The 27161-nt window shown below is 34.5% G+C and overlaps 5 protein-coding genes and 1 long non-coding RNA gene across 10 annotated transcripts; 5 read left to right on the top strand and 1 right to left on the bottom strand.

The window, feature by feature from the left end:
* Positions 1–130: 130 nt before the first annotated feature.
* Positions 131–1231, top strand: LOC108203984 (uncharacterized). Its single transcript, XM_017373211.2, has one exon. It carries the CDS (start codon positions 131–133, stop codon positions 1229–1231), a length of 1101 nt encoding a protein of 366 aa, XP_017228700.2.
* Positions 1232–4501: 3270 nt separating this feature from the next.
* On the top strand, positions 4502–9090 carry LOC108194373 (uncharacterized). Of its 3 annotated transcripts, XR_010288089.1 has the most exons (3): positions 4554–4647; positions 6815–8246; positions 8518–9090. XR_010288089.1 is itself a non-coding variant. In XM_017361351.2 (2 exons), the coding sequence occupies exon 2, from the start codon at positions 6831–6833 to the stop codon at positions 7392–7394; it is 564 nt and encodes a 187-aa protein (XP_017216840.1). In that variant the 5' UTR covers positions 4502–4647; positions 6815–6830; the 3' UTR covers positions 7395–7547. The 3 variants fall into 3 exon arrangements, 2 of the variants coding, with proteins under 2 accessions (XP_017216840.1, XP_063941830.1); XM_017361351.2 differs by lacking the exon at positions 8518–9090 and having other exon boundaries at positions 4502–4647; positions 6815–7547; XM_064085760.1 differs by lacking the exons at positions 4554–4647; positions 8518–9090 and adding an exon at positions 6458–6481 and having other exon boundaries at positions 6815–7547.
* A 2443-nt stretch (positions 9091–11533) lies between these two features.
* On the top strand, positions 11534–14557 carry LOC108205014 (pentatricopeptide repeat-containing protein At4g19890). The gene has a single exon (XM_017374759.2). The coding sequence runs from the start codon at positions 11672–11674 to the stop codon at positions 13766–13768; it is 2097 nt and encodes a 698-aa protein (XP_017230248.1). The 5' UTR covers positions 11534–11671; the 3' UTR covers positions 13769–14557.
* Positions 14558–16135: 1578 nt separating this feature from the next.
* LOC108205015 (uncharacterized) lies at positions 16136–19019 on the top strand. Its single transcript, XM_017374760.2, has 6 exons — positions 16136–16324; positions 17177–17401; positions 17477–17653; positions 17741–17965; positions 18107–18235; positions 18619–19019. Exons 1-6 carry the CDS (start codon positions 16232–16234, stop codon positions 18850–18852), a joined length of 1083 nt encoding a protein of 360 aa, XP_017230249.1. The 5' UTR covers positions 16136–16231; the 3' UTR covers positions 18853–19019.
* A 672-nt stretch (positions 19020–19691) lies between these two features.
* On the bottom strand, positions 19692–21177 carry LOC108195121 (uncharacterized). Of its 3 annotated transcripts, none has more exons than XM_017362076.2 (2): positions 21019–21177; positions 19692–20076 (listed from the first exon to the last, which is right to left on the bottom strand). In XM_017362076.2, the coding sequence occupies exon 2, from the start codon at positions 20034–20036 to the stop codon at positions 19755–19757; it is 282 nt and encodes a 93-aa protein (XP_017217565.1). In that variant the 5' UTR covers positions 20037–20076; positions 21019–21177; the 3' UTR covers positions 19692–19754. The 3 variants fall into 3 exon arrangements, with proteins under 3 accessions (XP_017217565.1, XP_063941831.1, XP_063941832.1); XM_064085761.1 differs by lacking the exon at positions 21019–21177 and adding an exon at positions 20504–20979; XM_064085762.1 differs by lacking the exon at positions 21019–21177 and adding an exon at positions 20200–20476.
* A 2501-nt stretch (positions 21178–23678) lies between these two features.
* On the top strand, positions 23679–26589 carry LOC108212790 (uncharacterized). Its single transcript, XR_010288090.1, has 4 exons — positions 23679–23867; positions 25237–25286; positions 25898–25984; positions 26088–26589. It is a non-coding gene; the product is annotated as an uncharacterized LOC108212790 (long non-coding RNA).
* The last annotated feature ends 572 nt before the right edge of the window (positions 26590–27161 follow it).

The following is a 27161-nucleotide window of genomic DNA, read 5'->3' on the forward strand; positions in this document are numbered from 1 at the left end:
CCTAGTTATCGAGAATCCTACACCCCCATTTATTACTACTTCTATAATGATAATGCTACATTCTTTGTGTAAATGCAAATGGAAAACCCTACTTATCAGTAAGCCCCAAATGCCCATTTCTACATTCGCTATGATTCTTCGTAATTATCGCACCAAAAGACAAGCTCCTAGTTCTGATTTTACTAGAAGTTTTCTGAAGAACAAATGTCGGATATCTGGTAAAAAATTAGTCAGTGCTTCTGGTAGAGTTAGTTTCGGATTGACTGATAAAAGACCTTGTGCTGTTCTCCAACTCTTGCGAAGATTTGGATTTTCCGTAAAACATTTTACAAGAATTATCTCTTATGACTCAAGATTGCTTAGGTGTGATGCTCAGAAGACACTAGAGCCCAAGCTTGATTTCTTGCTCTCTGTTTGCAATAATCGTGAAATGGATTTACATAAAATTGTCTCTATTTCTCCTTGTATACTCCACAGGAGTTTAGATGAGTACCTTGTTCCGACTTTAAATTTGTTAGCTAGTGCGTTGGGTAACTACAAAAATGTGGTCATTGCTTTAAAACGCAGCACATTACTACTTAAATCTAGAGCTTCAAGTGTGTCACCTAATGTGAAGTTGTTGCAAACACTTGGTGTGCCCCACTCTCGGATTTTTCGTCTGATTATTGGATATCGCGCAACAGCACCACTATATCGGTGCTCAGACGAGTTTAGAATTGCTGTGTTGAAGGCCATGGAGATGGGTTTTGATCCCAAATCTTCATCCCTCGTGAACGCTGTGACGGCTTTGTTGATGTGCAATAATGATCTTTTGCACGGAATTAAATCCAAGTTGTTTAGAAGCTTTGGGTTCTCTGAAGATGAAATTATATTCGTTTTCAAGAAACAACCCCTTTGTTTTATTCTTTCCGCAGGTAGAACTAGAAGGATAGTAGAGTTCTTAATGAATAAATTGTGTTGGAGCCCATCACGGATTGCATTTTCACCAAATGTGATGCTATACAGCTTAGAGAAAAGGACAATTCCACGGTGCTCAGTTCTGCAAGTTTTGGGGTCCAGAAACATAATTAGCAATAGGTCTCTTTTATCGGTCTTGGTGATGACAGAGAGGGAGTTCCTAAAGGATTTTGTGGTTGAACATCAGGATAAAGTCCCCGAGGTAATGGATGCATATCAAGGTAAAATTGTGTTTGATGTTTACAACTTCCACCCTGTAGAAGAAACCAAATAGAATGCATTAGTGCAACATTGTACTATTTGAGAAATGTTATAGCAGTTTCCCCTATTTGCCTGAATCAATAATCTTATTCTTATGACATGTTCAGATTACATCTTTATTCTTCAGTTTCTATCTTGATGAATTTTATACAGCTTAACGACATTAGTATTTTGTTTATATATTAACTCATCTAGAGATCACCTCTTATTTAGAACGGAATCATTGTCTTTGTTATATGATCATATCTACTGTTAGCAAACATAATATTTCAGCACTCTTAGAATTACATCCTCGTGGAATGAATTAATGAATAACAAAATCGAATGGATGGCTGATCTTATGTACTTGGAGTCCTGGACAAAGGTGCAATTCGGCAAATGTTCGTAACACATAGCACAAATGTTCGGTAGAGCTGTACAAATGAGGGGTGCTTGAAATAGCGAGACTGACAAGACGATTTGTATATTATTTTGACTGTGATCCATCATACCTGTGTTCCAGGCTTCCAGCACGCTACCTTGACACACTTGTATTTTCTACTGAAATCAAATCTAGTTATTAATCCCTCTACTCTTGTAATAGTCTAATTTGGGGTATCCATAATCAATCTTTGTACTGATACACATGGTCATAGCTTACTCGAGACTCAAAGAAATGGATGTTGATGTCATCTCTATCGTACTATTGGAATGGCTTCTATCATCTTTTTCTTTTTTATGCCTTAACAGTTCTAGTAGCTTTGGTTTCTCTGAGGATGAGATCCTTTCCATGCTCCATAAATGACCCAATTATTTTAGATGTTATGCACATAGAATTTGGAGGATTGTGGACTTCACTCTGGATAAACTGTGTTGGATCCCGTCAAGAATTGGGACTCCGCTAATTGTGCTAGGCTATATCTTAGAGAAGAGTATGCTTCCACTTTGCTTGTTCTGTAAATTTGGTGGTAAGAAATAGAATTGACAATAGGCTCAGCCTCTCAGGCTAACATCAATATTAGTGATGACAGGAAATGAATTTTTGACAAATTTCACTATTTAAAATTAGCTGGAGGCAGGCTCCAGAGGTGGTGGAAGCATATATCAAGGTAAATAGTGTTTGATGTATACAGTTCTTATTTAACAGAACACACATGAGGATGCAACCTTCTTGTCAAAAAAAAAAGAATGAGAATGCAACCTTATGCTGTTTGAGGATACTGTGGTATTATGTTTATGTAAACATGGGCCATAATCTTTTACCAAAATCTTTGAAGGCACTCATGGGATCAATTCGCGTTATGATGCTGCAAATGAAAGTATTTGGAGGAACTTTGTGTATATATTTGGCAAAATCCAAAAACAAAACTTTATAACGTTTTTGTAAACTGTTTTTATAGATTGAAAATATTGTTTCCCCAAAATTTATAAAAAATATATATATAAATATATGAAGTAAATAGCTCTAGAATTTTTGGAAAAACTTAAATTTCAATTTAGATAATTTCTAATTAATCAAATTATAAAACTATATAATTAATCCTTTTAATTACAAATTTAGATTTAGCTTTCATTTATATAAATATTAATTAGACACATAAATTTGTTCACAAAGTTTTCGACTTGCAATTTTGATATTTAGTACTTATAACATACTTATAAATTTATTCAAAAAATATGTAATTATATTTTATTTAAATTTAATCTAAGAGATATTACTTATTTATTTAACTACCAATTCTTTTAATTTATATTCAAATTTCAAAATATATTATTTATACCGAATTTGAAAGATTTTGAAGCTACCTTAATTTGATATTTGACAAATAAATAAATAAGATAAGAAGTATTTAAAAAAAGTTACCGAACATAAATATTACTCCCTTTGTTTTTTTATATGTTATTTTTGACTTGGGCACGTACCTTTAATTGGGTTGATTGCATAGTAAAAATTATTATTTTTAATTAATTTTTTTTGTAAATTAAAATTTTGATCATATATTTTTATTCAGAAAAATAAATTTTCAAAAATAATATGTTTAACTAACCGGTCAAAGCATTTAAAAAAAGAAGTGTGTGTCAAAGAGTAAACGTGATATATTTAAAAACAGAGAGGGTAAAAAAAAGGGATCTTTTTAAAAATACCCATCTGTAAAATCATTTTTTTAAAAATACTACCATCTTTTTCATTGTTTTTAAAAATACCTTTTCATAAAATTTTTTTTTCAAAAATACGATTTGCAACTTTTGCAACCTCATTTGCAACCTTGGGCGGCGCAGCCGTAAAAGTTGCAAATGAGGTTGCAAATAAAAATGAAAAGTTGCAACGGTTGCAACTGCAATTGCAACTAGTTCAACTGAAAACAGTAAGTTGCAAGTGAGGTTGCAAAAGTTGCAACTGCAGTTGCAACTTTTGCAACCTCATTTGCAACCTTGGGCGGCGCAGCCGTAAAAGTTGCAAATGAGGTTGCAAAAGTTGCAAATGAGGTTGCAAAAGTTGCAAATAAAAATGAAAAGTTGCAACGGTTGCAACTGCAATTGCAACTAGTTCAACTGAAAACAGTAAGTTGCAAATGAGGTTGCAAAAGTTGCAACTGCAGTTGCAACTTTTGCAACCTCATTTGCAACCTTGGGCGGCGCAGCCGTAAAAGTTGCAAATGAGGTTGCAAAAGTTGCAAATAAAAATGAAAAGTTGCAACGGTTGCAACTGCAATTGCAACTAGTTCAACTGAAAACAGTAAGTTGCAAATGAGGTTGCAAAAGTTGCAACTGCAGTTGCAACTGCAGTTGCAACTTTTGCAACTGAAAACTGTAAGTAACAACAGATGTATGGTGTGCCCCTGGCGGGGCCATTAGAATACAATAGAATCAACTGAATGCAACCATATGCAACTGAATACAACCATATGCAACCATATATGCAATTACAAATACTGATTTCAAGTTCCAGTTTTCAAATGTCATTTTCGACCTCATTTTCGGAATCGATATATATATATATATATATATATATATATATATATATATATATATATATATCAATTCCGAAAATGAGGTCGAAAATGACATTTGAAAACTGGAACTTGAAATCAGAAATTCAGTTGCAGATGAAGTTGCAAAAGAGGTTGCAACACGGCTGGCTAGTTGCAAATGAGGTTGCAAAAGTTGCAAACAGTATTTTTGAAAAAACAATTTTATGAAAAGGTATTTTTAAAAATAATTCTGGAAGGTAGTATTTTTGTAAATAATTAAAGAAAAGGTAGGTAGTTTTGTAGATTTCCCTAAAAAAAAATATAAAAGGGTTAATAAGGGTAAGTTATAAATACAATATTAACAAAAAAAGGGAATATAAAAGGATGCAGAAGATTTGTTTTTAGGGTTTGGGAGTGGGTTTAAGACGCTGCACATATAACCTACAATACAAACTCTCGCTCTCACTTTGTAACTCAGGTATGCGAATTCTATATCTATCTCCTTTTGATTGTGTTTTGTTAGTCATATTTGTGTTTTGTATTTTTTGCTGTGTAGATGTTTATTTTAAGTCATTAGAATCTTGTATGTGGTTGGTATCTTAAGTGTTTGATGTAATGTCTCATTAGAATCTTGTATGTGGTTGGTATCTTAAGTGTTTGATGTAATGTCTGAAAGAGAGATCGTGTGTATTTTTCGGGAGAATTTTCTGAAAATAGAACTAAGATGTTATTCGGAAGTGGTGAGTTTTGTGTGGAAAGTTTTTGAAATTTAATTGGGAATTAATTTGGTAGTCTCGGAGAAAGTGGTGAGATTAGGGATTTATACTCAATAGTCAATTCTAAGCAGAGGTGGAGAAACTGAGTGACGGGTCTGATGGAATTGAACAATAGTGCTTAAGAGGTTAGAGATAAGTTCCAGAGAATGATTGAAGTAAGCAAGAGAGGTTTGTATTGAAAGTGGTTCCTCATTGCGTAGTACTTGGTTAAGATTGTTAATTTGTAGGATGTCTTCCTAGTAGCATATAATTCAACACATATATTTAATAAAATTGAACACAAATTCATCATGTATAAATATAATTGACACAACATAATATTTATAGAGCTGGACTAGTAGTAACTAATACTCTACTCAAGTGAAACCCAAATGTAACATGTAATAACCATTCCATTTTCGGCACCCAAATTAGAAAATATACCAAAGGTTTCTTTTACCCCTCAACCCAGAGATTGGAATTTGCTGGCTACAAATGCAAAACAAAAACTTAAACTGAACCACAGCATAAATGTCATTTATGTATTGCCAACACTAGGTGGGTTGAGGAGGGTCACTGAAATATTAATGCTAAGAATGGAGTTGTGGTGCTCTTTATGTTGGATATCTGTTTGGATTTTGGTGTTGCATTTTAAATGCAAATAAGATACTTTTGATCGCCTAGCTGAGGGTTTAAGTTCAAATCTCAAGGACATAGACCAGATATTGGGTCAGGATTTCTGATAGTGTAGGTGTTCTTATTCAGTTTTTATAACTGAATAAAATTAGGGTGTATTTTGTGGGCCTAATATTGTACTGAATGTTATGTTTAAAAGTTTTTAATATTTATATTAGAGATGAATATATGGATGTAAAAGTTTGGGTTTTTATTTTTTAATATGGTAAAAATATTAGAAGCGAATTGTTTTCTTGTGTACCAGAGTATGAAGAAAAACAATGAACAAGGTGACTTGACCGGAAATGATCCATAAGGTTTTATAGGCCTGTACTGAGAGTTATGCTCCTTTTGTGAATAATTTCACCTACTCTGGATTAGTGTCCCTTTTGTGTTTTTTGTTGGACAGTGGTATCAGGTATGCACTGCCATTGCAGTAAGTTTTGAATTTTGATTGGTGATCCAGGCAGGGTGGCAGTAGTAGTGAATGTATCAGCTGTCCTGCTTTCATCACAATAAACTTCCGATACGTGAGCTAGGGTGTAGTATTTTCATCTGTCTAAGACTTTAAGAGTGAAGAATTGGTTCTATAATGGATTAATGTGATGTCGTATTATTGTCTCATTTGTGTTCTGAATTTGGTTGTTTGGCCTCTACTGGGTTTGGTATTGTACAATAATTTATAGGATGCTTAATATTGATTATTGAGGCATTCCTTGTGCTTGAACTCGGTTAGCAACCATTACTAATGCTAGCAATGGCTTCCTAGTTCAGCAATTCATTCTACTGTTTCCTGTAAATTGAGGTTTTCTTTTGTAGGCCAGGGGTGTGCACCGCCATTGCAGTTAGTTTGGGATTGGTGATCGAGGGAGGGTGACAGTAGTAAGAAATGTATCTATTGTCATAGAGGGTCATTTTAATAAGTTTCTTATATGTGAACTACTGTGTAGCTTATTGAGAATTATGAGGTTCTAGTATTTTTCATCTTTCTAAAAGGGGATATTCAGGTAGGATCTTAGCTTACTAACGTACTACATTGGAATATGAAATAAACCTGCTTCCGTCTTTGTTGTTTCACTAGTTGTAAGTTGTAACTGGTTTCTTCTGACTTTTGTTGATGTGTAGTTATGATTTGAAAAATGTTGAATAATTATTCTATTATTTTCTTTTTGTCGAAAGATTCAATTTGATTGATCTCTATATGTTTTATGGCAGGATCTATAGGAGGAAGATGAGGCCACTAGATGAGAAAGAAACTACCCAAGTGTTTGAGAAGCTGTTCAATTTCACCGGAAATAATCTGAAGAACATTGTGGAAGCCCCTTCTCACGAAGGCCCTGAATCAAACCCCGGGCGATATTGCTTCCGCCTCAACAAGAACAGGGTATATTACGTTAGTGAGTCTCTTGTCAAGCGGGCCACCAACGTCAAGCGTGACAAACTCGTTTCTCTCGGTACCCAAATTGGAAAATTCACCAAAGGAGGAGCGTTTCATCTGACAATCCAGAGCTTGAATTTGTTAGCTGCAAATGCAAAACACAAAGTTTGGTTGAAACCCACGGCAGAAATGTCATTTATGTATGGCAACCATGTTTTGAAAGGTGGGTTGGGGAGGATTACTGAAAATATCAATACCAATGATGGAGTTGTGGTCTTCTCTATGTCGGATATGCCATTAGGTTTTGGCGTTGCAGTCAAGTCCACTCAGGACTGTAGAAAAATGGATCCGAATGGGATTGTTGTAATTCACCGAGCTGATATTGGGGAATATCTGAGGATGGAGGACGAGCTTTGAAGTGTTTCAAATATCAAGGATCAAAGGTTTTCCAGGATTCCTATTTAGTTTAAGTTTGGAAGTTGTATAACATGTTGCAGTTTTAATAACTGAAAATTCTAAATTCTGTGTGAAGCATTTTCTTTTACGTAGTATTTACAATTTTGATATAAATGCTTAAGATCTTGTTGAATCCAGTGAATGTTGTAGAGTAGAAAACTTTGCTTACATACACCATGAGAAAAATTATCGTAACAGGTTTACGTTGAGACAGACCAGGTTTACCTGGGGACACACCGTGAAGGAAAAACTCAGTGTGCTTAGTGTGAGCTTACTTGCCTGTGTTTAAAAGCATCTACAATGCGTGGCCTGTCGGACTATGTAAGCTGGCCTGACCATGTTTTTCTTCTTATATTGCATTGGAGAGACTTCATTTATAGTGGGTGTGGAGTGACTGTGGACAGCTTGGTAGCCTCGGGCATTTTTCTTTTTATTTATTTTTATTTTTTAATAATGTGCGCTCTAGACTTTGTGTGACTTGGCAGTGCATACAGTGCATATCTATCATCGCACTGTTTAGTTAGTAATATGCCAAAAAATTGGGAAATGGACCTTCACTGTTGTGGATGCTTAACTGATGCGACTGAAAGTCTGAAATACACAGATAAGGCAAGTGTGCTTTACTCTTTTTTTCACACTGGCCGTATATTTCAGTGTAAATAACACTCAACGCCCATACTAGTCCTATTCGAGCTTTCTGAGAAACTGGCGAAAAACAACATATTATCAACAGAGAGATTACATATTATCAACAGAGAGATTTGCATAATATTCTCAGCAGATCGAGTTGGTCTTCATCTGGGCTTTTCACAAGTAAGTCTTTGTTTCATATTTTACTTCATAGTTTGCTTGTTTCTTGCACTTGAAATTTCAAGTTCTTGTTTCCTGGCATGTTTTAAAAGTTCAGCAAATTAAAAGAACTACATAAGGACAACTACCAGTCTACCACTGAAGATAGTAACTTTAAATCATCTTAGCCTCATTTTTCTAACTGGTGAAAGCTGAGAGAGTATAACTGATCCCTTCTTTACGCTTAGGGACCAAGTGTAACTAATTTTTTTTATTTTTTTAATATTTTTAACAGTGTCGGGCTGTAATGTGGATCTTGAAATGAAGAAGCAGCTACTTACAAGAAAGATTGTTGCGAAACTTAGTGGGGAACATTCTGCAGTTGCTTATGCCAGTGTCAAGGCATTGGTTGATAAGGCAGTTGTGTTGGCCCCTCGTGGAGCTGAGAATCATGTACCAATTACTGAGATTCCTGTGTGCCGTAATAGAAACTTTGGTGACATGACCAGGGAAGCCCGTGTGTCGAAGAGGCTCAAGGCAACAACCAAGGATCACTTGGAGATTCCCAAGCATGCTGAGTTGCATGCGCGGGAAGAATGGTATGACAAGGGCTCTAAGGATGGTCTCATGCCGGGTCGCTAGCTGACTTGTTGTAGGGAGATCTTGATCCTCTAGCTAAAGTCCCTGTCACTTGTAGTGGCGAAGAAAAGGCGATGGAATTTGATCCCGGGACCTTGTTTCACCATATGTATTCTGGCAAACTTGATGTCTTTGATAGGCCTTGTGCCGGGACTAAGTTGCGTCGCCTCTTTTATTTCCTTTCAGTTTCCTGTTCCGATGTTATATATTAAGTCATGTTTATAGATCATTTTTATCTGGGTCCTGATCTGGTACAAATATAAAATATTTACCGACTCAACTCTTAATCTATAAATGATCCGTAAACCCCTGGATCCGCTATAAAATCAAAAGAAAAGGTAGAAATTTAAAAAAATTCCGCACTTTCCTGGTGCGGCTATACACGAGCAGCACAAGGAAATCGCAGTTCACCCCCTCTCCTTGGCAACAGTCATCCAATGGCTTCTGTCTTGATTTCAGTACAATTATTTGCGTTTTTTTTAGACGGTCACAAACTGACAATTGAAAAAGTTGTATGTTATTTTAAAAAAACGGGCATTTTACATTGGAGGGACCCATGTTTAAATAAAACATTGGAGGATCCTATATATTATTATGTCCATATTAGCTCAACGTCGACACTATTTTCGTGAAGTCATAAAACGGACAAAGCACGCCTATTTAACCACATTACAGTAATCACATTGTCATACTTCATGAGAATACTACTCATTTCACTCACACCAAGAGCACCTAATAATTTTATATATCGTGCATAAAACTAGCCCAACAACGAGAAAATCAGTGGGGAAAAAAAAAACCATAGATCCAACAATGGCAGCAAAAGCGATAAAGATAGCGACGACATTGTTACTGATAATAATGGTGGTGCAATTTGAATTTGCAGCAACATCTGATCACCAAATTTCTCAACACTGTGAATACGTTTGTAACGAGCAACGCGGAGACAGCAAAGGAGGACTTGACCTTGATTGCTACTTTCCATGTGCTGAACAATGTGGCTATTATGACACCACCTTTGCCTTCACCTTGGGTACCTCCTCGTCTCTGTAGTTCGTAAATATGTATTCCCTCCGTTCCTCGGTTTTTATTAGTTTTTTAAGGTGTATATAATATATAGTTACATAATTTATTTTTTAAATTTTCCTTTTTAATACTCAGTATTTTTATTTTTTTTTTTTGAAAAAAATACTCAGTATTATTTGAATTCATAGACTTCATGAAATAATTTAAGAAAAATGATTGTTGCACTTGCAGGTTCTCGTAAACTTGGAAAAGGGTCTTATGAGGGGGTTCAGAGTCATTAGCTTAAAATGAGGCATTCAAAACAGCCTGATCTGTCTTCTAGCCGAACCAAATACTGTACTTCTGTTCTGATCAGCTTTGTATCTGTTTGTTAATTAACAAATGTTATGTGTTTAGATTATTATTTATGATTTAGCTGAATCAAAGAAAAGCTTTGTTATCAATTTTATCATTTATAAACAAAAGCTTATCCCTGACAAAAAAAAAACAAAACAAAAGCTTATCATTTTAATTTTGGTTCACAGTTAAGATCTTGATGAATGTTTTTTTCTTTATTTTTTGAGAAAATCTTGTCTCGATGAATGTTTAATTTGCTGATAACTAACTCATTAAAGTAATCTGTTTCTATTATAACGAGAGGGAAAGAAAATCCGGTTCACGTTTAGGCTCCTCGTCTTATCTTTTAATCTTCCTCATTTACCTGGATTTTAAGCATGCGTGTAAAATAATTTCTCATTTTAAACTGAAAATATATAATAAATTATTAATTAATTAGGATGGTAGGATACACTTTTTAATCTAACCTATTTTATTTTTATGATTTTCTAATAAAAATCAATTTTAACACTAAAATAAATTATTTATCAAATTTATATATTATACTTTTAATAATTCATAAATATCAATAATATAAAATGACTCGTCCAACCAATTTAAGCAAGCATTTATCAAATCAAATCACCCCATTTTTTTGAAACAAAGGTGTTAATCTAATAATAAAAGGCCATACGGTATCTACACCAATGATCGAGTCGAACAAACAGTAAATTGCAATCGCCTGATCTCACAATGAGACAGTTAAACGATATTTTCATCATGCTCCGATAGAGCTATCGTTTGAGCTATCGACCAGAACTGCGATTCCATACAAGCTTTCATACCAAATCAAACCCCGCTTACAATTAAGAAGCGAAAAACAAAGCTCTCACCAGGGAGAGAAAACAACCTTAGATGAAACCACAAAAACAAGAGAAATCCGACTGGAGGAGAAAGACAGCGAAATTGCCGATGGTTTTAGATCTAAGAATCCCTCGAGAATAGATCTGGAGTAGAACCACAAAAACAAGAAAAATCGAACTGTAACTCACCCGCTTGGAAGAGAGACAACGAAATCTCCGATGGCTTTGGATCTAACTTTCCCGAGAAGAAGTATTATTCAAAAACTACGAATAAAACAAAGTAGTTAACTGATTCGGGGCTTTCCACCGGTGAAACCGATGGAAGCCTCAGGCGGTTACGACAAGAGAGAAGCTAGAGAGAATTAGGGTTTTTTTTGGAAAAGAGAGATACCAAACAGATCTTATATGTTGTCGTTTAATTCTGTTTCACTTCGTGATATAAATCACAATAAAATCACCCCATTTCTACTGTACTTGTTTCAATTACCGTTTACAGCTCCATTCTTTTCCCTCAACATGTCCCTGCATTTTAACAGTCCACTTTCATTACATACAACTATACAAGGTAACATGTACTCATGAAACCTCCTCCAAGAACTCTTCCTCATGGTACCATTTCTGATCACCCTTCACAAATACAACACAACTTTTAGACACAAACTCATCAAACCCCTCATTTTCCTCAACACAAAACATGAACATTTTCACACAACAACCTCTTCGTCGACATCATTGTCATTATCATCACCACCACCATCTGTTAAAACAGTGTGTTCACTAGTTTGTCAATCTTATTATCAGAATCAAACCCATTTCAAATCAACACCTCCTAAGCTCAATCTCTTGCTAGACTCCAACTCACTGTCTCTAGAACAAGCTATTACTATTGTTGCTTCTCTGTCTGATGAGGCTGGCTCTATGGTGGCATTGAGTTTCTTTTATTGGGCTATTGGGTTTGAGAAATTTAGGTACTTTTTGAGATTTTATATTGTTTTGGCTTCTTCTTTGATTGAGAATGATAATTTGGAGAGAGCGGATGAGGTTATGAGGTGTTTGGTTAAGAATTTTGCTGAGATTGGGAGGTTTAAAGAGGCTGTTGGGATGGTTATTGAGATGGGGAATCAAGGTTTGGTTTTGAATACTTGGGGGTTGAATTTTGTTCTTGGGGTTGCTGTTGAGATGGGATTGATTGATCTTGCTGAGAAGGTGTTTGATGAAATGTGTCAGAGAGGGGTTTTTCCGAATGCGGGTAGTTTTAAATTGATGGTTGTTGGGTATTGTAGGATTGGTGGGGTTAGGGAAGTGGATAGATGGTTGTGTGGGATGTTGGAGAGAGGGTTTCTTGTTGATAATGCGACGTGTACGTTGGTCGTTAGGTTGTTCTGTGACAAGGGTTTAGTGAGTAGAGGGTTGTGGTTTTTTAATAGGATGGTTGATTTGGGTTTGACTCCGAATGTGATTAATTATACTTGTTTGATTAATGGGTTGTGTAAAAGAGGGAGTATTAAGCAAGGTTTTGAATTGTTGGAAGAGATGGTGAGGAAAGGATTGAAGCCGAATGTTTATACGCATACTGTGATGATTGATGGTTTATGTAAAAAAGGATGGGTTGATAAGGCTTTCAGGCTCTTTCTAAAACTTGTTAGGAGTGATAATTATAAACCTAATGTGCTTACGTACACTGCGATGATCAATGGATATTGCAAAGAAGAGAAGATGAATCGAGCGGATATGCTGCTTAGTAAAATGCTTGAACAGGGATTAGTTCCTAATGTTAATACTTATACTACTCTCATAGATGGGCACTGTAAAGTAGGGAACTTTGATCGTGCATATGAGTTGATGGATACGATGGCCGAAGATGGACTGGCTCTTAATATATGTACTTACAACGCATTATTTGATGGTTTGTGTAAGAAAGGAAGGATTCAAGAGGCATATGAATTGCTGGAGAGCTGCTTAAGATGCGGTCTGCATGCTGATAGATATACATATACCATTTTCATATCATATAGCTGCAACTGTGAAGATACTATGCTAGCTTTGGTGTTCTTCAATAAGATGTTAAAGGATGGCATTTCTCCTGATATACATATATATACTACATTAATTGCTGCATTCTGTCGGCAAAAAAGAATGGAAGAAAGCAAGAGGCTTTTTGATGACTCCCTTAAACTTGGGTTGATTCCAACCAGTAAAACATATACTTCCATGATATGTGGATACTCTAGAGATAAAAAGGCAGACATAGCTATGAATTACTTCCAGAGGATGAGTGAACATGGTTGTACACCTGATAGTATCACTTATTGCGCTCTGATAAGTGGGCTTTGTAAGGAGTCAAAATTGGATGCTGCTCGTGTACTGTATGATGCTATGACAGATAAAGGAATTTCACCCTGTGAAGTCACTCGACTGACATTAGCGTATGAATATTGCAAAATTGATGAATCGTCAACAGCTATGATAATTCTTGAGAAACTCGACAAAAAGTTGTGGATCCGCACTGTTAACACCTTGATCAGAAAGCTCTGTAATGACCAGAAAGTAGACATTTCAGCAGTGTTTTTCCATAAATTAATTGATAAAGACCATAACATTGATAGAGTAAGTCTTGCAGCTTTCATGACTGCATGTTATGAAAGCAACAGATATGAACTTGTTTCTGATGTATCAGAAAGGATATTAAAAAAGTCAAGTTAGTGGCTCTAATGGGGAAAACTTCATATTAATGGAATGTCCAAGCTGCTGAATGTCAATTTCTGTCATGTGACTTATGAAGAGGTAATTCGCTTACCCAATGTCGTATCAGGATTGATTTCCATTTTTGGAAGTGCGTGGGAATAATGTGGTGTTGTATGAATTGAACACTGTGGGAAGTCAGATGATTGCACACCTGCAATTAATTGAAGTTTCGCGAAGGTACTATCTTTGTCTGCTCACCAAGGTCAAGGAAATACCCAAATCCGGGCACACATCACAGACATGGAGTCCTGATTAGGGTTGCCGTTTGAACTTTTCTGTTGATTCCTAGAAGATGTATACAGCTATGAGCACTCGAGCTTGCAATGAGCTTGTAGAGATGGATCTTATTCAGAAACTTCTCCAATTATTTATCAAGTCAATGACCTTATGACCCCAGTTCCATTGGTTCTTTCTCCGGTTCGAGAAACAAGTTGAGACGACTAAATGTAAGGTGAACAGCATCTTAACCATACTATTATCATTGGAATAGATGCATTTACATTTAACAAGCTATTTAGAAAAAGAAATTCCTTTCTTTCAGGAAATCAGGGTAGTGCTCTGTTGTACAAAATGGAGTGTCTTAATTTTCTTCTATATACTGTACCATCTTTTGATAATAAGCATTTCTCAGTGAAATGACAAACTATTAAAATTAGTCTTCCTCCCTCCATTGATTCTTACAGACTAAACATGCTAAATTTCTTTTTTGAATATTTGAATGAAATGAAACCTTCTTTTGTTGTGCATTATCTGTTGTTATATTTTCAGGATTACTACTAGTAGATTTGTAGATATTGCAATATTACTTTAGTAAGCCATGTTACATGCACATGATCTTTCTGTGCCACAAGAAAATTATATCATTCGGCTCCTGTTTCACAAATAAACTATGAATCTTGCAACTTCTTTTGTTCACACTGTTGATACTTTTTGTCTTAACACCTTCTGCTATGGCATGTTTAGACTTCTGATCACATTTTAATCTATGCTTGCCTTATTTCCATCGTGTAAATTTGTAACTGTCAATAAAGATATCTATGTCGTGACTGATGTTGATCAGTAATGTTCTGGGAAGAAGTCCTTTCCTTTTGCCACCAGTTAGAGCTCTAATATTTTGACAATCATGACTACTGTGCATGTCTTTCAATAACAAAATCATTTAGTAAGCAGGTATATAGTGTTTATCCAGCAGGGCTGAACTAACTATCTGCTGGTATCCTATTAGCACTATACAAGCGATTTCTCCAACATTCCAGAAAGAATTACTACCAAGTTTGCTATCGATACAAGTGATCATCAAACGCATTCTCCTTAAGATCCATCTGCAGATGATGATCAGCATGCAAAAATTGCTTGATGGCATCAACACAGGTTGATCGTAGTTGGCTTATTAATTTATTGTTTGATAAGAAAGTGGAGGTGTCTTCCTCAAGATCATGTCGAGATCGTGTTAATCTTTCTCAGTTTTCTATAATTAAAGTGGTGCTTTTGAATATTAGTATCATAGCAAAAGCTTGAGTCCCCCCCACATTTCTTTGTTTACAAGACTGAATCATTTGGTTTCTCTCCCATGTCCCTGCCCTAAGCGTAGGATATCAGGATTGAAGAAGAATTTAACATAAATTTAGTTGCTGGATACCAGCAAACATTTTATTTTTTTTCAACCAATTATTTCAGGTTTCGGTCGTCATTGCATACGTGTGCAAATTTACTTTTCCGGAAGTTGATCGCATAAAACTTATTACTATTCAAAAAACGTAATCTTAGTTATAAATTATGCTGCAGCCAGCAGGTGGCTGCTGAAAGGAGGACTCACAAAAAAAAAAAAGTAGAGGCGGCCGTTGACAGCAATAATATAGTGTCCCACAATTATAAATATTAATACGAAATCTATTTTGCTAAGATTTTAAATTCTACCTAATAAAGTATTCATTATTCCAAATTTTAACTGTTACTCTTTATAGTCGGTACCGATATAAATTCTAAGTGATACTGTAGTAGTTAGTAGTTACAATTTTGTATTTTGTATAATATGAGTTTATGAAGTTTTTAAAAATTATGTGCAGCGCCTTATTCCATGAAATATTAATATTTCAAAATAATATTTTGTTTTCAATTTTATCTAGAAATATGTTGCGGATAATGTATGATATTGTTTGCTCTAAAAAAAATAAATACATTAACTTACAAATCTTGTTTTATAAATAAATATTAAAAGAAATAATCAGTCCATTTTTAACAAATATATTAGCAAATTATATATAAATATTACACTCGGAAATTAAAATAAAACCAAAGCGATCCCAAAATTCAAACCACCATCGTAGTCCCAACGTCACATTTGGTTTGCAATTTTGCTAGGAGGTATCATGAGAAGAGAGATATGTCCATATATAAGTATTTATTTGTATGTATATATAAATGACCATGATGTATCCCTCCGTTTGTAAACTCGGTAGTCTTGCGCCTAAGCAACTGCACTTCTATAATCACCTGCACCACTTCTCTTCTAAGGTACCCTCTCTCTCCCTCTCCCTCTCTCCCTCTCTAAAAGAAGAAAAAGAAAATAATTACGTTTCTTGATATTTATGTGAATTGTGTTATCTAAATCTTTCTATTGAATTGGGGTTATGAATTTGATCACTCGTTGAAATTTAGTGTTTTTGGGATACCTTATTGTTCTCTTGATTGAGGTACAAAACTGGAAAGTGTCTCATGTTATTTTCAATAATTTAGAGGGCTAAGCTCTGTGTATATCTTACTCTCTCCGGACCCTGATCTGCTGACCAGCGATATATATTATGAGTGGCGGGTATAGGGTTTGGTCTGCTATGAATTGTTCATATATTCAGGGAGTATTTAGTGGGGAACTATTTAATATGTGAAGTTATGGTTTTGGATTTGAATTTTATATATTTGAATTTATTGGCAAATTTTGGGTGATGTTATCATCATGGGTCATAGCTTGTTTGCATCACTAGCTGGATACTGGGCTTCTGTTAGTTTTGAGTAATTACGAAGGCCAATAGACATGATCTCTTAACAAGTTAAAACAGTTTGGTTCTTCTTCAACTGCAGCTTTTGTACTTGCTAGAAAGATTTCAAATTGACATTAGAACTTAGAAGTGACTAGTGCGTGATGCTTTCTTGATAATTTTTTTAAAACTTTAAGAAAATGAAAATTACCTATGAATAACTTCTACTGATAAGTGATAAGTGGCTGAGTGCCACTTATGCATATGTAATTGTGTTGGTGTACAATTAGGGTTTATCGATTTAGTTCATTTTCTAGGTGTTCATTCTAATATTTTGATATGCAACTAGAAAATAGGCAGTCCTAATTTCTGATACTAATTCATACTTCAGCACTATCCGCAAATGGCTCGTTCTGCTTTAGATGAGATGTCAGAATCTGGCGCTTTTGTAAGAACCCCGTCAACATTTCGTAACCTGATTTCAAAAGATCCAAACTCCACCTTCCCTGCGGAAGCTGGAAGATACCACTTGTATGTATCATATGCATGCCCATGGGCCTCCAGGTGCCTTGCGTACCTGAAGATTAAAGGGCTAGACAAAGCCATCAGTTATACAGTAAGTTCTCATAATTCTTCTTATGCTTCATATTGACATTAAATGGCTAAAGATGTTAATTAGTTCACATAACAGTCTGTTAAGCCCATATGGGGGAGAACAAAGGACAGCGATGATCACATGGGTTGGATCTTTCCTGCATCAGATACAGAGGAAGCAGGAGCAGGGGTTGACCCTTTTAATGGAGCAAAAAGTATAAGAGAGTTATATGAGATTGCAAGTACAAACTATGCTGGAAAATACACCGTTCCTGTATGTGAATTCAATATCTATATTCTCTACTGTTATTTTTTTATCTTCATATTTATATAAGATTTGGTTTGATCATGTCTATCTTAGGTTCTCTGGGACAAAAAACTGAAGACCATAGTGAACAATGAGAGTGAGGAGATAATTCGTATGCTTAACACAGAATTTAATGAACTCGCAGAGAATGCAGCCTTAGACCTCTATCCTTCTACATTGCAAGAGCATATAAATGAAGTGAACAGTTGGGTATATGATGGGATAAATAACGGTGTTTACAAATGTGGATTTGCCAAGAAACAAGAGCCATATAATGAGGTATTTATTTTTACTACTTTAAACCATATTTAAATATAGCATATAATGAAGTAGGGTGGGGGTACTTTGGGACTAGATTTCTCTCTGATATTCTACTCATAGCTGTTTTCTCAAAAACCATTTATCTGTGTTATTGTTAAGGCTGTGAATAAGTTGTATGAAGCCTTGGACAAATGTGAGGATATACTTAGCAAGCAGCGATACATAACTGGGAAGACACTGACAGAAGCAGACGTTCGCTTGTTTGCAACTCTTATAAGATTTGATGAGGTATGAATTCTAAGAAGGCAGCAAGATTTTTTCCTGATATTTTCAACTGCTTACCTGAATCGTGCTACTTTATCAGTTTTTTTCTCTTGCCTAAAAAGAGGGTGTTTCTATTGTTAAATGCACCGTCTAATATTTACGTCTTTTGCTGGAGTATCTTTATACGTGTGTATAGAAAACCAAACTGTTCTTTGACAATCATGGAACTGTATTACCATCCGGTTTTCTTTATAGTGAGTTAGTTATCCTCAAATATAATGTAGTTTGATTTGCACCTTATGGGTTATGGCCCGTAATGTTACACCTGATAAGTGCAAGTCTGCAGTAGTATATCATTTGAAGTGCTAGTGTATCTGTTTAATCATAAAATTGTGCTGTGAATACAGGTTTATGCTGTTCACTTCAAGTGCAACAAGAAACTTCTGCGCGAGTACCCAAATCTGTTCAATTATACTAAAGACATATACCAAATCCCTGGAATGAGTAGCACTGTCCATATGGAACATATCAAGAAGCATTACTATGGAAGCCACCCTTCAATTAATCCATTTGGAATTATTCCCAGTGGTCCAAATATCGACTATACAACTCCTCACGACCGAGAGAAATTTTCTTCTTAAAATTTTCTGTTACTGTAATAACACGGAGAAGAAGCCTTTTTTTCTTGTAGCAAGAAATTGTGTAGGTTTTCGGACACTGTATAATGTTCTCTGTTTAATAATTTGCAAAAGCATGGCTATCTGAATAAGAAAATAAGCATAGTTCCATATATTTTCACCGAACCAAACATGTCATGTTTGTGATCCTGTTTCTTTTTTTTTTTTCCTGATATGCAAAACAAACTGGAGAACAATGTAAGTTTTACACATTTAAATTCTACTGATACATCTAATACAACTAGAAACTATAATTCTTCAATAAATGTATATAACATATACAGTATATCTAAAGAACATCATAGGACTATATTAGTGGTCAGATCTTTTATCGTAACTATAGCATTTCTAAACTAGAGATAATTTTCCGGGACAAGAATAGGAACATCGGTGATTAAGTAGATGATAGAAAAGTGCACTTTGTGTACATATACTTTGAGCTTTACAGCACTTATAATATTGTACTCCAAAAATTTACACTTACAATACTAGTTTTCAAGATTTTTCTTAATTTATGTACTTTCGTCAAGTGTTGCTAACAGCATTGCGTTAAAACACAGATACACAGGATTTTTAGTTCACTTTGTGTATTTGCATTTCAGACTTTAGAGCACTTGCAATACTATACTTTTATGATAGCATAGATGGTTTCAAAATACCAATTAGGCCAAGATCTGAAATCATCTATTTGCATCTAAGTTCAACGCCGTTAGCAAGACTTGACAAAGGTGCACAAATTGAGGGGAATCTTCAAGAGTAGTATTGGGTCCGTAGGTTTTCAAAATCCAGTATTGCAAATGTGATAAAGCCCAAATTGTAGATACACAAAATGCACTAGATAATGTTAAATATAAAAAAATTGGAGTTCAATTTTGGTGAGAAGAAAGGCAAACGGCAAGAGAAAGCTGAGCCTGTTGACACTGGGATCGCTTCAGAGCAGTTCCACCACTTCCACAGAGACTCTTTACTGCCTCTGATTCGTCAGGGCAGATTGTAGCCACCAAACAATTTGCGAGTGATTGGTTCAGGTGCCGGCACGCGGCATCCCTCCCTGGCCCTGCTGGGATACGACGGTGGCACTGCAGCAGTGACTTGTACTGGCGAACACATTCTGCTGGAACAGCACCTGATTCAACTTCTTCCGTCATTGTCAACTGTTGGTATTTACGACTTCACTTCTTTCTTCACCTGATTCAGAACAAAATAACATTAAATTAGTACAATTAGAGTTATAACTTATAACAAAGACATGAATTAGATCCAACTCATTCTACTTGTTATGACTACTTGTGTCTACTAAAGTGCTGGTACCTGGTCTCTGACATACGTATGTTGGTAACATACATTCGGCGGAAAAAAAAACACTGCACAGCTTAACCCTAATTTTTTTGATGTATATACAAAAGTGTTAGAGTATCATTCAGCGGAAAATTGTCCCATCCTAGGGTTTCACGTCCGGCGCTTTCCCCCCGCTGAATGTATGCTAGTATCATCTATATGTTCTAGACCAGTTGCCAAAACGTATTATGTCTATGTTTATCAAGAGTGTTATTAACAAGATATAAAGTAGAGACTATATCATGTCCTATTCAAACCAAGTCGCTGAGTTCAGTACCTGAAATGAAAAACTCATAAGCAAGAACAATCGAAAAATAAGTACCAGCGTATTACAATTTGCCAGACGGAGTAGCTAAAACACAAATGAATTTCAGTAGCTAAAATGGTTTTTAAGGAGAATTTGTGGTTTCCTACACACTTATTCCTCCACTACATCTTGATACATTTCCTTTTCATGGTATTCCACTTCTCGAGATTTGCTGCCTCAGCCACTCCAATAAACACATTGGCAAATGGGGAGGAGTTGGAAACAACAGAAATATAACAATGTGGGATAGGTAGGTAATCCAGAGATGAGTCATTGTTGTTCATTGGGTTTTTTCGTCAAACAGATGGTGTGCCAGAATGGGTTGCCATTGTCCAGGTTACTAATGTACTGATGCACTGAATGGCCGTGTGCCAGTGTCTTACACTGTTTAAGAACTAAGATCATGATCCAAATGAAATGAGTATAACTAGTTACATTTAGACCATAACAAGCAAATAGGTAGCATGTGTGCATGAAATTTGTACCTTGGCCTTGTGTAAAAGCAAAGAATCGCAGTCTGGGCATCCGATCCAATTGGGCTAAATTTGTTGACGATGGTTTCGACTTTCGACCCAACTCCCGCGAGAAACTATTGTCGTTAATTGTTGCCCGTCAGCTCAAGTGTGAATACGAGAAGTTAGATATACCAACTTTTTTTGGTGATTTATTTTCGTTGTTTAAATTTAGTTTTGCACATATGTAAAGTATTATTTTAAAGGATAAATTATAATAATTTTTATACTCAATTAATTGTAAATGTCGAAAAAAAATTATTCAGACAAATAAAATAAAAGTTAAATATCACTCATAATTAACTTCTTATAATTATCTATAAACAATAAACACCTTTTTTAAAACACGTTAAACGGTTCCAATGTTATGGACTTCTCACTTATAATTAACTCTTTATTTATAAAAGAATAAACATTTTATTAAAGTAACGTGAAAGGATCCCAATATTATACCCTGATGTGATAATATATATCATCAATTTATATATATATACTCGTATAAAGGAGAAGCGAGGGACGTGTAGGTGGCGCCTCTCACATTGCTCCGTTCTATTTTTCTAATTTTCTGAAATTTTCGGATGAAAAATATCCAAAATTAAAACTACTTTTTTTAGTTTCGGATATATTGGAAGCAAGTTTCAGAATCTGATTTTGTTTTAGATTATTTATGGAATATAGCAGCTTGAAAAATTTAATTTGATTTTGTTTCAGATTATTTAATTATGGGAAAGAGTAGCACACAAGTCTCTATGCACCCATAAATACCCATATAGATTGTTGTAGTTTTGGATCATCTAAACACAACCTACTCTCTCATTACCACAACCTTACCTCTCTCTTGTGATAGTTCTCTACCTCTCTATCCTGCTCGATTTCTAACTCGGTGGTGCCGTTCTTACGATAAGTGAAGGCTGTTTATACGGTATTAAAAAAAAAAAAAAAAGTTGTTGCAACGATAATTTTTATATGATTTACTTTGTACACAGGAAAATATTATTCACGAATTATCTGTTTGCTCCGTTCAAACAACTTTCAAGTGAAGATTGTTCATACAGTATTAAAAAATAAAGGTTGTTACAAGCAGACCGCTATCTCACGGATTTAAGTTACATGTTTTTGTGCACAATCAATCGAAAAAAAATGGAGGAAGGTGACAACGCAAGAACATGATTTTTTTTTCAAAAAAAAAAACACAAATATAATTAAGATTCGTCGTGCTTTAAATTGTTAATTATGTGTAGAAATTTATTTTCATTTTTTCACCATGAATCATTGTCCAATTTTGCAATTGTATATATTAGTATTGGTATTACATCAAGATTCTTATAATATAAAATTTATTTTATCCACAAATATTAATTTTTAATCATTAATTTACTTTTTATAGACAACCAAAAATTATTGCATTCTACAAAATATTAATATTGTATCATTAATATAATTTTTATAAGCCGCCGCAACGTGCGGCTTCTGAACTAGTTGTACTGAAAGATAGAATGAGCTTTTTCATATACGAAAGCCTTTCATCTCATCGTAGAAAATTTAGATAAATATCTAATGTCTGAATAAAACATCTGAAAGCAAAAATAAGATTTCCGGATTCAGGAAAGGAAACAAAAAAGTTTGTTTAAAAAAGTCTACAAATCAAAGAGCAGGTAGATACCCTGAAAATCTAACCATAAAATTTTAATGACTAAAAAGAAAAAACCCAGTTTAAAACACAAAATCTGTGAAAAAAATGGATATGTCAAGCTAAAAGAAAGTAATTTAAAATAATATGATCGTTAATCTATGATAAAAATAAAAATAAAAAAAATCTATGGATATAATTATATGACTTTAACGTTCCGGTAAAATATTGTTTTGTAATTTATTTTGAAAAAAATTCTAAATAGAAGTTAATCTTTATTTTTCATATTTTTTTTAAAAAATAAGTTACAAAATTAAATTTTGCCAGAATATTAAAATATTTATTGAACTGTAAAAAGAAAAAAGTACTCTATTAATATTTTTCCTATTTGTCTCTATCACGTTTACCAGCACATATTTTTATCTTGTAATTTTATATTAATATTAAATATAAATCTTCATCGTATAGAAATACACATAATCGTATAGAAATAGGCATGAACACGAATGTATGTTAGATCACTCACGTCTCAAAAATTTGAACAATTGATAAAATTAAATATTCCACAAAACTATAATAGTCGTTCAAACCAACATGATCGTATGATACAATCATTGAACAAATAGTTGGAAATAATAGTAAATGACATGAACATGACAATGACAGGAAGAAATAAAAATCAATGTATAATCATATATTTGCATAATTTTTTGTAGAGAGATTAATATAATACAGTGCCGAAAGGGATTGATTTGACATGGGGTGGTGTTGGCATTTGCTTAATTGACCGCTACTGTTCGTACAACTGTGTACTGATGTAAGAATAAATGTTTTATGTTTTGTACAAAAAATTTGAGTAGTTATATTTATTTTTTATGAGAAATTTAATTCTTAATATATGCTAATTAACTTAATGCCCTGTTTGGTAACCTTGATTTGATTTCAAATCCTGCATTTGTTCAAATCTACTGTTTGGCAAATTCTATAAATTCTAGATTTGGATTTGTTCAATTCCATCAAATTTAAACAAAAGCTAAAACAAAATAATTTGAAATACTAGTCAGCAAAGTGTCATTTGAAATCAAAAACTAGAAGACAAACTCCATGCCTTCACTTCGGGCTGCTCGCTCATCTTCTCTCCCTCGCCCCTCTTCTCTCCTGCCATTATTCCGTCTCCGCCGAAAATTCAAAGGTGCAATTCTCTCTCTCTCTCTCTCCCTCCTTCTCCCTCTCCCTCCTTCTCCCTCTCCCTCTCCCTCTCTGCATCTATCCTTCTCCTTGTCTCTCTTGCTAGTATTGGATTATACGCATCTTTTCTCTCTGTATACATTGATTGTTGTCATTTTATTCCTTAATTTGATATCTATATGTATATATGTGCGTGTAATTGATTTCACTGCTCTCATTTTTGTAATTAGGGTTTAACATTGAAGTTGTTTGTTTTTCTTTATCCTTGTGTCGCATTATCTTCTAGATGTCACAGCCTTTAGAGTTAAGAATGTCTGTAGTTACCCTGTCTTAGTTTACTATTCTGGGGGGGCAACACTTGATTGACATTTAAGCCATATGTTTTGGAGTTCACCAGCTATATGCAAACTTGATTTGTGTTTTTAAAAGAGGAAAAGAAGGTAAGGAAATGATAGAATCTGAATATTTTAACAATTTGGTTGCTCCTTTACTTGGTTCCTAAATCATGATATCGCTGCTTTCAATTTCCTAAAACTCTGGCTGTCATATCCAGAACTATAATGCGGTCTAGAAATTTGGTGGAATGTTTTTCTAGCTTTTTAGTGTGGTCTCGGTTTGTACACAGAGAAACATGCTTTTCTTATATAGGCCCGGTGCCCAAATTATAGTAGTCAAAGCTCTTCCTAATTCCAGCTAACTCCTAAATTTTCATGTCAGCTTCTTCCTTATCCAACTATACTGCATCGAATAATAGAATAATAGAATCAAGATTTCAATTTCTTATCCTTTCATATTCAGTTTCTTGGATTCCTGATTAAACTTCTTCGACGCAATAGAGTCCAAGGTGTGGAAAAAACTTGTTAACATAAGAGATTCGTGTAAACATTTGAGGGATGATGAAGATATGGAGTTAGTTACGATAGTTGCGGGTTTTATTGTGGTTGTAGCAGCGGTCTCATATGGTCAAATGTATGGTCAAAATGATGAAAATATCAAAGTTCTGCAGGAGAAGCAGTAATCTGCTCTGCTCTGTTCTTTTTAAAGCTGTAATCAAAGTTCTGCAGGAAAAGGATTTGATAGAAAGTTCCATTTAAATGCATTTACGTTGTTGTGCTTCTTAAATTAAGCAGTGATAAATTATGTAATGCTAGAATTACTCTGTCTTAAGCAAAAAAACAAAATATCAAACATAGGAATTGTGCTAGAATTATGTGCTATCAACTAAATAATTATGAGCAGATTTCTTTATCAACTAAATATCTGTGGCCTTAGAACAGTATATAGCTGTGGCCTGTGTGCTTGTAAAGTATTCTGTATTTGTGCTTGTCATCATAAACTAACTCTTGTTCATATATATTTTTTGATGGAGGCAGGTAGAAGCAGCCCCTTGTCTCCCCAAGTGCTAAACAATTTACAAATATAGGTATTATATTTTTTTGAATTTTCTTCTGCCTCTTCAGTTTTGGTGATATATATTTAAATTGAGCAGTACAACAGATTTCCGATGCCTCTTGTCACTCTGTACTTGTTGTTTTTGGGAATAATTGTTTTCCGATGCTAATGTTTCCAAACTTTATGATGTGTCTTGCAATTTTGCTGGACCAAGTGTCTGTGCCAGCATCCTGCATTTTAAATAGTACTGTATCAATTACCAAATAAGCATTCTTTAGATAATATATTTGCAATGCTACATTGACAATAATTAGCTCACTTGTATGTTTTGGTCTGACCAATCAATGTTTCTTATTATATTCTTGTGATGCAATGCTTTGGTCTGATAATATATTGAAATGTTTCTTACTTGTGATGCTTTGGTCTGTGCAATATAAACTTGTACCAGACATGTATTTCAAATTACTAAGTTCACATTTTTCTAAGATAATTAATAATTAATACTGATCATCATTTTGCTCTTCACATTTCAGATTACTAAGCATTTCAAAGTGTATGTTAAGTAGTGTGTATGGTGCGTGGTCAGTGTCTTACTTGTGTGTCTGACTAGATTCTGTATTTGTTGAATATATTGATGAGAAGTGGAGTGGTGATAGCTCCTCGATTCTCCCCTCTGATCCTTATGATCGTGTTGTTGCGCGATTCTGGGCTGCGTATTTTGATGACAAGGTACATTTTTAAATTTTGATTTCGTAAGTCACGTTATTTTAACAATGCGTAGAAGTTTTCTCATTTTTCTTAAGATTTTTCTTAATATTGTCGCATATTGCAGGTGGTTCCAGTCCAGAGAGCGAAAGGGTGGCGTTGATAGAGCAGCTAGCGGAAGGATTGGTGCCGCTGGAGGAGGCTTTCAAGACATGTAGCAAAGGGAAGAGCTACTTCGGGGGAGATAACATTGGTTACACTGATATTGCTGTTGGAAGCTTCATTGGATGGATCAAGGCAATCGAGAAAATGAGTGGCATCAAGGTTCTGGCTGAGGCAAAAACACCGGGCCTCGTCGGATGGGTGACCAAGTTTCTGTCGACTGATGCTGCTAAGAAATTTGTTCCGGAGCCTGAAGTGTATGTTGAGCTTCTTAAGAAGATGCAGGCTTGAGCCTGAGCTGCATAAAGGAACTGGGGGTGTGTCTGTTTGATACAATAAGTGACTTGTGTTTTCTAGCAAGTTTATGTAGTATTAAAATCATAAGATAAGTACAGATCGCTTGTAATATTTGAATTATAAGTGTGAAGTACATGTTATAATAAAGTATTTACTCATTTTATCTTGGATTTTATTTGTAATTTTGAATGAGATTAAATATTTATCTCATGTATCGCCTACTTCAAAATATTATTTAGATAAATATTGAAGAACGCATTTGTGATTAAATTTGGAGTTATGATTAAGTTTTTAAATAAAAATTTGTTTAAATTCCAAATTCAGCTTTTGAAATACTTAAATAACCCAAACAGTGGATTTGGATTTCAAATCCAGGATTTGAAATTCTAATATTCCCAAACAATGGATTTGGATTTCAAATTCTGGATTTCAAATTCTGAATTTGAAATCCCACATTTCAAATGAAATCTGTGTTTCCAAACGGCACCTAAAGTTATTTAAAGAATATATTTGAACTAGATCTGGATCTGTTTGCAACAAAATCTAACGATATGTAAATATCCTTTCAAATATTTTTATGACAATTTATTTTGAAAACACTCATACCTTTTGTTATTTAGTATTTATTTCTACAAATAAATAATCGAAAAGGAAATGGGATAATTGATGGTCCGGCATGGCCCATATATCTTTTGTCGATTCTTGGATGACCCATTATAACATTATCCTCTGCCAGAGAGTC

Source organism: Daucus carota, chromosome 1 (genome assembly GCF_001625215.2).
Source record: "Daucus carota subsp. sativus chromosome 1, DH1 v3.0, whole genome shotgun sequence".
NCBI classification, from domain to species: Eukaryota; Viridiplantae; Streptophyta; class Magnoliopsida; order Apiales; family Apiaceae; genus Daucus; species Daucus carota.

Excerpts from the sequence above, each read along its gene's own strand:
- LOC108203984 (XM_017373211.2), top strand. The coding sequence starts at position 131 with ATGATTCTTCGTAATTATCGCACCAAAAGACAAGCTCCTAGTTCTGAT.
- LOC108194373 (XM_017361351.2), top strand. The coding sequence starts at position 6,831 with ATGAGGCCACTAGATGAGAAAGAAACTACCCAAGTGTTTGAGAAGCTG.
- LOC108205014 (XM_017374759.2), top strand. The coding sequence starts at position 11,672 with ATGGTACCATTTCTGATCACCCTTCACAAATACAACACAACTTTTAGA.
- LOC108205015 (XM_017374760.2), top strand. The coding sequence starts at position 16,232 with ATGACCATGATGTATCCCTCCGTTTGTAAACTCGGTAGTCTTGCGCCT. Across the intron at positions 17,402-17,476 it reads ACAAAGCCATCAGTTATACA|TCTGTTAAGCCCATATGGGG; the intron begins GTAAGTTCTCAT and ends TTCACATAACAG. Across the intron at positions 17,654-17,740 it reads CTGGAAAATACACCGTTCCT|GTTCTCTGGGACAAAAAACT; the intron begins GTATGTGAATTC and ends TGTCTATCTTAG.
- LOC108195121 (XM_017362076.2), bottom strand. The coding sequence starts at position 20,036 with ATGACGGAAGAAGTTGAATCAGGTGCTGTTCCAGCAGAATGTGTTCGC.